The 12791-nt window shown below is 45.6% G+C and overlaps 1 protein-coding gene across 1 annotated transcript in view; it reads right to left on the bottom strand.

The window, feature by feature from the left end:
- LOC124005866 (2-oxoisovalerate dehydrogenase subunit beta, mitochondrial-like) overlaps positions 1-8711 on the bottom strand; it is a 92597-nt gene extending 83886 nt beyond the window's left edge. Inside the window, exon 1 of the mRNA XM_046315492.1 lies at positions 8478-8711. Within this exon, the coding sequence (XP_046171448.1) occupies positions 8478-8673 (196 nt within the window). The 5' untranslated portion in view covers positions 8674-8711. The remainder of the gene's footprint in view (positions 1-8477) is intronic.
- Between the last annotated feature and the right edge of the window lie 4080 nt (positions 8712-12791).

The following is a 12791-nucleotide window of genomic DNA, read 5'->3' as shown; positions in this document are numbered from 1 at the left end:
GGTGTGTAAACAGCTATGAAAAATACAGATGAAAACTCTATAGGTAGGTAGTGTGGTCTACAGCTTATCATGAGAAACTCTACCTCAGGCAAGCAATAGCTTGAGACTTCCTTAGATATCGTGCACCAGCTGTTATTTACAAAAAATACATAGTCCGTCGCGCCCAGACACCGCTCTTCTATCCTGCCGGTGCAGCGTATAACCAGCCAGCTATATGTTGATAGTGTCGCCGTTCAGCCACATCTCCGTGAAGCATAAGATATTACAGTTTTGAATTTCCCGTTGGTAGTTTAATCTTCTGCATAGGTCATATACAGTTGTAATAGGAAGCTTACAAACTCTGTTTTTCACAATTCCTGACATTTAATCCTAAAACAAAATACCTGTTTTAGGTCAGTTAGGATCACCATTTTATTTTAAGAATGTGAAATGTCAGAATAATAGTAGAGAGAATTATTTATTTCCCCTTTTATTTCTTTCATCACATTCCCAGTGGGTCAGAAGGTTACATACACTCAAATAGTATTATTTGGTAGCATTGCCTTTAAATAGTTTAACTTGGGTCAAATGTTTTGGGTAGTCCTCCACAAGCTTCCCACAATAGGTTGGGTGGATTTTGGCACATTCCTGACAGAGCTGGTGATACTGAGTCAGAGCATTCCTGACAGAGCTGGTGATACTGAGTCAGGTTTGAATGCTTCCTTGCTCGCACACGCTTTAAGTTATGCCCACAACTTCCGGTTCCGGTCGGAGCGAGTGGTCGCATCTGCACGTCGCTCCAACGGGTAGTATAACTTTTTCATTATATTTCATTATATCACAACGGTTTGATTTGTCTTATCTTAGCAATTTCTTCTCAGCTAGCTACATAGCCGTCTTTGTATCAAAGATAATTGCGTAATTATCGTATTTCGCCGTCCTAACGTAGTCTTCACTAGCCAGCTAGCTAACGTCCACTGATTAGCTGCACTGAGAAACTATTACACTCAACTGAACGACTTGATTAGTTTAGTGTTAGCTACCTACATAGCTGTCTTTGCTGTCTTCGTATCATCGTATCATCGTATCCAAGATAATTGTGTTGTTTAGGTTTAGAGTGTGTAGTCTTAGAGTGATTATCTTAATTTACCGAGGTTAGCTAGCCAGCTATTTGTCGTCCTTAACGTAGGTGACTCTGCTAGCTAGCCAACTCTGCTAGCTAGCCAACAGCTAGCCAACGCTAGCCAACGTCTTCTGTATAGAACTCAACTACCCGGTCGCATTCACAGGTTGTATCACATTTTCACTTCATTTCATTACAGTACAACGGTTTGATTTGTTTGATCGTAGCTAGCTACTTAGCTAGCTACATAGCCGTCTTTGTATCAAAGATAATTGTGTAGTCTAGAGCGATTTTCTAGGTTCGCTAGCCATCTATTGTCGTTCTTTTAACGCAACGTAACGTAAACAACACTGCTAGCTAGCCTGCTAGCCCCGAATAGCAACACTGCAGAAACTATTACACTCAACGGAACGACTTGATTAGTGTAGTGTCAACAACGCACCCACTGCCAGCTGGCCTACTTCAGCAGTACTGTATCATTTTAATCATTTTAGTCAATAAGATTCTTGCTACGTAGCTTAACTTTCTGAACATTCGAGACGTGTAGTCCACTTGTCATTCCAATCTCCTTTGCATTAGCGTAGCCTCTTCTGTAGCCTGTCAACTATGTGTCTGTTTATCCCTGTTCTCTCCTCTGCACAGACCATACAAACGCTCCACACCGCGTGGCCGCGGCCACCCTACTCTGGTGGTCCCAGCGCGCACGACCCACGTGGAGTTCCAGGTCTCCGGTAGCCTCTGGAACTGCCAATCTGCGGTCAATTTACATTTACATTTAAGTCATTTAGCAGACGCTCTTATCCAGAGCGACTTACAAATTGGTGCATTCACCTTATGACATCCAGTGGAACAACCACTTTACAATAGTGCATCTAAATATTTTAAGGGGGGGGGGTGAGAAGGATTACTTTATCCTATCCTAGGTATTCCTTAAAGAGGTGGGGTTTCAGGTGTCTCCGGAAGGTGGTGATTGACTCCGCTGTCCTGGCGTCGTGAAGGAGTTTGTTCCACCATTGGGGAGCCAGAGCAGCGAACAGTTTTGACTGAGCTGAGCGGGAACTGTACTTCCTCAGTGGTAGGGAGGCGAGCAGGCCAGAGGTGGATGAACGCAGTGCCCTTATTTGGGTGTAGGGCCTGATCAGAGCCTGGAGGTACTGAGGTGCCGTTCCCCTCACAGCTCCGTAGGCAAGCACCATGGTCTTGTAGCGGATGCGAGCTTCAACTGGAAGCCAGTGGAGAGAGTGGAGGAGCTGGGTGACGTGAGAGAACTTGGGAAGGTTGAACACTAGACGGGCTGCGGCGTTCTGGATGAGTTGTAGGGGTTTAATGGCACAGGCAGGGAGCCCAGCCAACAGCGAGTTGCAGTAATCCAGACGGGAGATGACAAGTGCCTGGATTAGGACCTGCGCCGCTTCCTGTGTGAGGCAGGGTCGTACTCTGCGGATGTTGTAGAGCATGAACCTACAGGAACGGGCCACCGCCTTGATGTTAGTTGAGAACGACAGTTTGTTGTCCAGGATCACGCCAAGGTTCTTAGCGCTCTGGGAGGAGGACACAATGGAGTTGTCAACCGTGATGGCGAGATCATGGAACGGGCAGTCCTTCCCCGGGAGGAAGAGCAGCTCCGTCTTGCCGAAGTTCAGCTTGAGGTGGTGATCCGTCATCCACACTGATATGTCTGCCAGACATGCAGAGATGCGATTCGCCACCTGGTCATCAGAAGGGGGAAAGGAGAAGATTAATTGTGTGTCGTCTGCATAGCAATGATAGGAGAGACCATGTGAGGTTATGACAGAGCCAAGTGACTTGGTGTATAGCGAGAATAGGAGAGGGCCTAGAACAGAGCCCTGGGGGACACCAGTGGTGAGAGCGCGTGGTGAGGAGACAGATTCTCGCCACGCCACCTGGTAGGAGCGACCTGTCAGGTAGGACGCAATCCAAGCGTGGGCCGCGCCGGAGATGCCCAACTCGGAGAGGGTGGAGAGGAGGATCTGATGGTTCACAGTATCGAAGGCAGCCGATAGGTCTAGAAGGATGAGAGCAGAGGAGAGAGAGTTAGCTTTAGCGGTGCGGAGCGCCTCCGTGATACAGAGAAGAGCAGTCTCAGTTGAATGACTAGTCTTGAAACCTGACTGATTTGGATCAAGAAGGTCATTCTGAGAGAGATAGCGGGAGAGCTGACCAAGGACGGCACGTTCAAGAGTTTTGGAGAGAAAAGAAAGAAGGGATACTGGTCTGTAGTTGTTGACATCGGAGGGTCAACAAGGCAGAGTTCATCTCAGCCTATGCCTCCCTCCAGTCCCTCGACTTCTTGGCACTGACGGAAACATGGATCACCACAGACAACACTGCTACTCCTACTGCTCTCTCTTCGTCCGCCCACGTGTTCTCGCACACCCCGAGAGCGTCTGGTCAGCGGGGTGGTGGCACCGGGATCCTCATCTCTCCCAAGTGGTCATTCTCTCTTTCTCCCCTTACCCATCTGTCTATCGCCTCCTTTGAATTCCATGCTGTCACAGTTACTAGCCCTTTCAAGCTTAACATCCTTATCATTTATCGCCCTCCAGGTTCCCTCGGAGAGTTCATCAATGAGCTTGATGCCTTAATAAGCTCCTTTCCTGAGGACGGCTCACCTCTCACAGTTCTGGGCGACTTTAACCTCCCCACGTCTACCTTTGACTCTTTCCTCTCTGCCTCCTTCTTTCCACTCCTCTCCTCTTTTGACCTCACCCTCTCACCTTCCCCCCTACTCACAAGGCAGGCAATACGCTCGACCTCATCTTTACTAGATGCTGTTCTTCCACTAACCTCACTGCAACTCCCCTCCAAGTCTCCGACCACTGCCTTGTATCCTTTTCCCTCTCGCTCTCATCCAACACCTCCCACACTGCCCCTACTCGGATGGTATCGCGCCGTCCCAACCTTCGCTCTCTCTCCCCGCTACTCTCTCCTCTTCCATCCTATCATCTCTTCCCTCCGCTCAAACCTTCTCCCACCTATCTCCTGATTCTGCCTCCTCAACCCTCCTCTCCTCCCTCTCTGCATCCCTTGACTCTCTATGTCCCCTATCCTCCAGGCCGGCTCGGTCCTCCCCTCCCGCTCCGTGGCTCGATGACTCATTGCGAGCTCACAGAACAGGGCTCCGGGCAGCCGAGCGGAAATGGAGGAAAACTCGCCTCCCTGCGGACCTGGCATCCTTTCACTCCCTCCTCTCTACATTTTCCTCCTCTGTCTCTGCTGCTAAAGCCACTTTCTACCACGCTAAATTCCAAGCATCTGCCTCTAACCCTAGGAAGCTCTTTGCCACCTTCTCCTCCCTCCTGAATCCTCCGCCCCCTCCCCCCCCTCCTCCCTCTCTGCAGATGACTTCGTCAACCATTTTGAAAAGAAGGTCGACGACATCCGATCCTCGTTTGCTAAGTCAAACGACACCGCTGGTTCTGCTCACACTGCCCTACCCTGTGCTCTGACCTCTTTCTCCCCTCTCTCTCCAGATGAAATCTCGCGTCTTGTGACGGCCGGCCACCCAACAACCTGCCCGCTTGACCCTATCCCCTCCTCTCTTCTCCAGACCATTTCCGGAGACCTTCTCCCTTACCTCACCTCGCTCATCAACTCATCCCTGACCGTTGGCTACGTCCCTTCCGTCTTCAAGAGAGCGAGAGTTGCACCCCTTCTGAAAAAACCTACACTCGATCCCTCCGATGTCAACAATTACAGACCAGTATCCCTTCTTTCTTTTCTCTCCAAAACTCTTGAACGTGCCGTCCTTGGCCAGCTCTCCCGCTATCTCTCTCAGAATGACCTTCTTGATCCAAATCAGTCAGGTTTCAAGACTAGTCATTCAACTGAGACTGCTCTCCTCTGTATCACGGAGGCGCTCCGCACTGCTAAAGCTAACTCTCTCTCCTCTGCTCTCATCCTTCTAGATCTATCGGCTGCCTTCGATACTGTGAACCATCAGATCCTCCTCTCCACCCTCTCCGAGTTGGGCATCTCCGGCGCGGCCCACGCTTGGATTGCGTCCTACCTGACAGGTCGCTCCTACCAGGTGGCGTGGCGAGAATCTGTCTCCTCACCACGCGCTCTCACCACTGGTGTCCCCAGGGCTCTGTTCTTGGCCCTCTCCTATTCTCGCTATACACCAAGTCACTTGGCTCTGTCATAACCTCACATGGTCTCTCTTATCATTGCTATGCAGACGACACACAATTAATCTTCTCCTTTCCCCCTTCTGATGACCAGGTGGCGAATCGCATCTCTGCATGTCTGGCAGACATATCAGTGTGGATGACGGATCACCACCTCAAGCTGAACCTCGGCAAGACTGAGCTGCTCTTCCTCCCGGGGAAGGACTGCCCGTTCCATGATCTCGCCATCACGGTCGACAACTCCATTGTGTCCTCCTCCCAGAGCGCCAAGAACCTTGGCGTGATCCTGGACAACACCCTGTCGTTCTCAACTAACATCAAGGCGGTGGCCCGTTCCTGTAGGTTCATGCTCTACAACATCCGCAGAGTACGACCCTGCCTCACACAGGAAGCGGCGCAGGTCCTAATCCAGGCACTTGTCATCTCCCGTCTGGATTACTGCAACTCGCTGTTGGCTGGGCTCCCTGCCTGTGCCATTAAACCCCTTCAACTCATCCAGAACGCCGCAGCCCGTCTGGTGTTCAACCTTCCCAAGTTCTCTCACGTCACCCCGCTCCTCCGTTCTCTCCACTGGCTTCCAGTTGAAGCTCGCATCCGCTACAAGACCATGGTGCTTGCCTACGGAGCTGTGAGGGGAACGGCACCTCAGTACCTCCAGGCTCTGATCAGGCCCTACACCCAAACAAGGGCACTGCGTTCATCCACCTCTGGCCTGCTCGCCTCCCTACCACTGAGGAAGTACAGCTCCCGCTCAGCCCAGTCAAAACTGTTCGCTGCCCTGGCCCCCCAATGGTGGAACAAACTCCCTCACGACGCCAGGACAGCGGAGTCAATCACCACCTTCCGGAGACACCTGAAACCCCACCTCTTTAAGGAATACCTAGGATAGGTTAAGTAATCCCTCTCACCCCACCCCCCCTAAGTTTTAGATGCACTATTGTTAAGTGACTGTCCCACTGGATGTCATAAGGTGAATGCACCAATTTGTAAGTCGCTCTGGATAAGAGCGTCTGCTAAATGACTTAAATGTAAATGTAAATGTAACTTTTCTATAGGATTGACGTCAGGGGTTTGTGATGGCCACTTCAATACCTTGACTGTGTTGTCCTTAAAATGGCTTTGGAAGTATTCTTGGGGTCATTGTCCATTAGGAAGAGATATTTGCAACCAAGCTTTAACTTCCTGACTGATGTCTTGAGATGTTGCTTCAATATATCCACATCATTTTTATTCCTCCTGATGCCATCTATTTTGTGAAGTGCACCAGTCCCTCCTGCAGCAAAGCACCCCCACAAAATGATGCTGCCACCCCCGTGCTTCACAGTTGGGATGGTGTTCTTCAGCTTGCAAGTCTCCCCCTTTTTCTTCACAACATAATGGTCATTGTTTCATCAGACCAGAGGGCATTTCTCCAAAAAGTACGATCTTTGTCCCCATGTGCAGTTGCAAACTCTATTCTGGCTTTTTTTTAATGGTGGTTTTGAAGTAGTGGCTCCTTCCCTGCTGAGCGGCCTTTCAAGTTGTCGTTTTATTGTGGATATAGATACTTTTTTTACCTGTTCCCTCCAGCATCTTCACAATGCTTTGCTGTTGCTCTGAGATTGATTTGCACTTTCTGCACCAAAACACGTTCAACTCTAGGAGACAGAACGTGTCTCCTTCCTGAGTGGTATGACGGCAGCATGTTCCCATGGTGTTTATACTTGCATACTATTGTTTGTACAGATGAACGAGGTACCTTCAGGCGTTTAGAAATTGCTCCCAAGGATGAACCAGACTTGTGAAGGTCTACAATTTTTTTTCTGAGGCCTTGGCTGATTTCTTTTGATTTTCCCATAATGTCAAGCAAAGACACTGAGTTTGAAATACATCCACAGATACACCTCCAATTGACTCAAATTATGTCAATTTGCCTATCAGAAGCTTTAAAGGCATGACATAATTTTCTGGATTTTTCCATGCCGTTTAGCACAGTCAACTTAGTGTATGTAAACTTCTGACCCACTGGAATTGTGATACAGTGAATTACAGTGAATTATAAGTGAAATAATCGGTCTGTAAACAATTGTTGGAAAAATGTATTGTGTCATGCACAAAGCAGATGTCCTAACTGACTTGCCAAAACTATAGATTGTTAACAAGAAATTTGTGGAGTAGTTGAAAAACAAGTTTTAATGACTCCAACCTAAGTGTAATTAAACTTCCGACTTTATCTGTATTCTATTGTCCAAAGATTACACATTTGCTAGCAGGATGGAAGGAAATGGAGGTTTAGAAATTCTCAGAAGGCGGCCCGCCGTCCGGCACCTTTTTTCTCCACGCAAATCACAGGGATCTGGGCCTTTCTTGAGAAAGCAGTATATCGTTCAAGTTGGGCTCGTCAGACTCGTTATAGGGGAAAAAAGGATTCTGCCAGTCCGTGGTGGGTAATCTCAGTCCTGATGTCCAAAAGTTATTGTCGGTCATAAAGACAGTAGCGGCAACAATATGTACAAAACAAGTTTAAAAATATAAGTTGCAAATAAACGAACAAAAAAATCAGTTGGAGGCACTTGAAACGTCTGCCTTCTTCTCTAGCGCCATCTTACATGTCCAGCCTTACGGAGAAGGCTGGACATAAGGAACACCCTTCAGGTGTCACTGTCTCCCATCACCCCTTGATGGGACGGTCTTGTTGCCACGAAACAAGCTCAGCAACATGGTGAGTTGTAATGTTTTTATTATATGGTCTTTAGAAAATAAATGTGCATTATAATTATGTTTTTATAACATCATCACGTTAGACCTATTAAACTAAAATATTATGAAAAAGTGGCTATACTAAACTTATAGGCCTAATTGATATTCCTTTTGTGTTTTGACCCACCCCCCAAAAAAAACCAAAACTTTTTTTTATTTTTTATAATTATAATCTATATGAGACCTGTCCTTGGTGCAAAAAAGGTTGGGGGCCACTGCCCTAGAAAGACTAATGCAACACAGCCAACGACAGAAGAAAAAAAGCTAAGCATGAAAAAATTTAAACAGAAAAAACATAGCATGAATGCAGCTGGAATAACGTTAACTAGCTAGCTAATTTTATCATGCTAGTTAGAAAGCTAGCTAACTCATTTAGGGAAAAATGTAGACCACGAATTGAAGATATTGTCAAATGATCTTTACCTTTCAGCAAAGATAGTTGTCTGTATGACACATTATTTGAGAATGCAAGGGCATTCACTTACCATACTCTGTGGGGACAGGGTCAGGGTGGTAGGTGAAGTGCGCAGCATTCCTTCTTTGTGTTTTTGTTTGGGATGAGCAATTCGGGGATAACCTCAGCAGAGTAATCCCAAACAAGCTCTGATCACCAATATTTACATTCGCGATGGAGGCTTTCGAGCCTGCACCTCTGAGCAGAAACCGTGCAGCAGCCGCCATTGCTGTTGTGAATGGACTGAACAGGAAGAAGAGAATGATGACAGAGTCCCCTTTTAGTCGAAAGCGGCTGTGATTGGTTGAAACAGTGGGTGGTGTCAGTGGGTTCAGCCTCTTGTCCAATCGCCCTACATCGACCCTGAATTTACTTGAGGGAGTTATTTTACGCTGGCCCGCGTTGACGTGTCCGTCACGTCGTCTGGCGAAAGCGGGATGGGAGTAGCGCCCTTCTCAAATCGAAGAGTAATCTGCGCCCTTCGGTTATGTTATCATCAAAGCAGCATGGCATCGTCCAACAGTACAACAGATATTTTCCATAAAATACATGTTTTATATGTGTTTTATTGGGGAGGCAGATAAAACAATCACTTTTTCATGGGAAAACACAGAATCCTACTCATTACTTCACGTTAATTACATCACTTGTATTTTGAGACTTCTTCGCTGTCGGACAGAGCGGGCACCCGACTGAATTGCGGGAGGCAGCAATTGACTTTCAGGCGATAGAAAACACGCCTACACGGGCGCCTGAGCGAGATTAATCGAACTCCCTGCTGGACTTTTGTCACGTTCGACATTGCAGCCCACTTATTAAAGCGAGTCGAGACTGAAAGATCTACAAATGACCTTGCATCCTAAATAACTACTCAATATTATTTGTAGATCAGTCAGTCAGTCACAATTTACCCATGATACCATCACGGTTTTGACGCTCTCGAACACAGCCATTGACTCAGGTAAATAAATTGTGCCAAAGATTATGGATATACTGACAAAAGAATCTCTCGCCCTAACACTTGGAATCGTTGTCCACAAAGTGGCACCGCGGGCTGTCTAGCCCCCGCCCATCCTTTCTTTGGATTGGTGGATAAATGTCATTATTGTAAATCTGTTTTTGAATATTCGATGAGGGTTGTTGACGTCAACCACCTGTATCAATGTAGAGAGATGCTACACGACCTGCATCATTCAATGACTATGCATAACCATCTCGAGACAACGCCGTTATAGTGTTTTTCTCTCAAAGTTGCTGTCACCTGTCCTACTTATATAAGAACTTAAGCATTACGAAACGTATATTTGATCAAATAAACCTCACGTAGCATATAAACCATACAAATGTTTTTTGACCAAATTCGACACTCTCTAATTGAACTTCATACAAAAACCTTTGCTTGGTCGGTGTAATGGGGGGAGACCGCTTTTCCTCCGAGTTGGGCCTCTCCCTATTTCTGGTTGTGCCAAACATGAAAAAATGAATGACTTTTTATTGTGGGATGACGAAACTGTGTTGTCACTAGTTACCACAGCCATCGCGCCCATTCATGCATTTTATCTACATTTTATCTACTTAAAATGTTATTTTAAACCAATGGCATCGGCAGAAATCCATTGTCGAAGGGCGGGCAAAAGGAGGTCCAAAATGTAGGCACTCAAACCATCATTAAATTATAATACAAACCTACCCTATACAGTAATCGATCACAAACCACAACCCATGCATTTAACAAATAATCTTGCTACCATGACTCTTGATTTAACCTACACCTATAATAAACTATAGGCAGGGCCTAATAATAAAGACTTAATTTAACTGTAAAAACAAATGACCCTTTAATTTGGCATGAACACAACCAGTCATGATGTTTTCATCTGATAGTCAAACAAATCACTTCAAAAAGTAGGCTACCTGTGCATGTTCATCCACTCCATGGAAAGGGAGAGTGTGTGCAGCCATATAGAAATAAATGGTTTAAAGCATGACAGACAGGTGGGGGAGTTTGTTTAATTTGGAAGAGTTTATTTTCATATTTACCATGGTTAAACATACGTCATGGAAATTCTTACAAAGGGACACTCAAAGTCAATCTTAAATGAATCATCCTTTATTTGTCAGCACGCTGGAGAGGTTCCAACCAACTCAATGCACCATAGTACACATGCCAATCAGGAGCTGTGCCTGGGCAGTCCCAGCAGTTGTCTTATATACAGCTATACACAGACAAGTTATATTTGCATGATTTAGCATAATTCATGAATCATTACCATTTTGTTTCATTCATGTGACCGACCAATACTGGTTAATAACATGTGACCAATACCTCAGGCTTCTTCTCTCGAAGCTGAGACCTTGAAACTGAGATATCTTTTGTTCGTTCTCAGAACAAGGTCTGGGTTTACTGCCAAATTGCAGCTACTGATAGTGAGGATTTGTTCAGTCAGCCACTTGCATGAACAGAGAGATTGGTTCATAGAACAGCACATGAATACAGCACAGAAATTAGTTACCTAAAGACAAGATCAAATTGACAAGAGTCTGATGGGTGAGAATAGTATCAATTGTTTCTATTCTATATGAAGAGTCTGATTAACAACACAGCTTGGAATTGACACTGAGGCAGGGAAATGAAACCGAGTGCCATAAAGTGACTTTTGAAAATTCTCCTACACAAGCACTGCCTTCAGAAAGTTTTCACACCCTTTGACTTCTTTCACATTTTGTTGCATTTACAGCCCAAATTTAAAATTTATTAAATTGAGATTTTGTGTCACTGGCCTACACAAAATCCCATCATGTTAAAGTTGAAATGTGTTTTTAGAATGTTTTACAAATTAATACAAATGTAAGGCTAATATGTCTTGAGTAAATAAGTATTCAACCCGTTTGTTATGGTAAGCCTAAATAAGTTCAGGAGTAAAAACGGCCACCAAAAATTCTGAGATTTACATACCCAACTACAACATTTTCCATCAAGATAGAACTTCCAAAGGGGGAGGAGTTGCAATCTACCGCAGAGATAGCTTGCATAGTTCTGTCATACTTTCCAGGTCTATGCCCAAACAGTTCGAGCTTCTAATTTAAAAAATGTATCTCTCCAGAAATAAGTCTCTCACTGTTGCTACCTGTTATAGACCCCCCTCAGCCCTCAGCTGTGCCCTGGACACCATATATGAATTTATTGCCCCCCATCTATCTTCAGAGTTCGTTCTGTTATGTGACCTAAACTGGGATATGCTTAACACCCCAGCAGTCCTACAATCTAAGATAGATGCCCTCAATCTCACACAAATTATCAAGGAAACCACCAGGTACAACCCTAAATCCGGAAACATGGGCACCCTCATAGATATTATCCTGACCAACTTGCCCTCCAAATACATTTCTGCTGTGTTCAATCAGGATCTCAGCGATCACTGCCTCATTGCAGGCATCTGCTATGGGTCAGCGGTCAAACGACCACCCCTCATCACTGTCAAACGCTCCCTAAAACACTTCTGCGAGCAGACCTTTCTAATCGACCTGGCCCGGGTGATGACAGGATATTGACCTCATCCCGTCAGTCGAGGATGCCTGGTCAATCTTTAAAAGTTATTTCCTCACCATCTTAAATAAGCATGCCCCTTTCAAAAAATGTACAATTAAAAACAGATATACAGTGTCTTGCGAAAGTATTCGGCCCCCTTGAACTTTGCGACCTTTTGCCACATTTCAGGCTTCAAACATAAAGATATAAAACTGTCTTTTTTGTGAAGAATCAACAACAAGTGGGACACAATCATGAAGTGGAACGACATTTATTGGATATTTCAAACTTTTTTAACAAATCAAAAACTGAAAAATTGGGCGTGCAAAATTATTCAGCCCCTTTACTTTCAGTGCAGCAAACTCTCTCCAGAAGTTCAGTGAGGATCTCTGAATGATCCAATGTTGACCTAAATGACTAATGATGATAAATACAATCCACTTGTGTGTAATCAAGTCTTCGTATAAATGCACCTGCACTGTGATAGTCTCAGAGGTCCGTTAAAAGTGCCGAGAGCATCATGACCTCATGTGGCTGGAGTGTGTCAGCAATTCCTGCAAGAGGAAGGCATTGATGCTATGGACTGTCCCACCTGTTCTCCAGACAGGAATCCAACTGAGCACATCTGGGACATCATGTCTCGCTCCATCCACCAACGCCACTGTAGGGAGGTCATACAGGCATGGGGAGGCCACACACACTACTGAGCCTCATTTTGACTTATTTTAAGGACATTACATAATATAATATAATAATTACATCAAAGTTGGATCAGCCTGTAGTGTGGTTTTCCACTTTCATTTTGAGTGTGACTCC

Source organism: Oncorhynchus gorbuscha, linkage group LG19 (genome assembly GCF_021184085.1).
Source record: "Oncorhynchus gorbuscha isolate QuinsamMale2020 ecotype Even-year linkage group LG19, OgorEven_v1.0, whole genome shotgun sequence".
NCBI lineage: Eukaryota > Metazoa > Chordata > Actinopteri > Salmoniformes > Salmonidae > Oncorhynchus > Oncorhynchus gorbuscha.
Note: the sequence above shows the minus strand (reverse complement) of the source record. Positions and strands in the feature narration are given on the sequence as shown.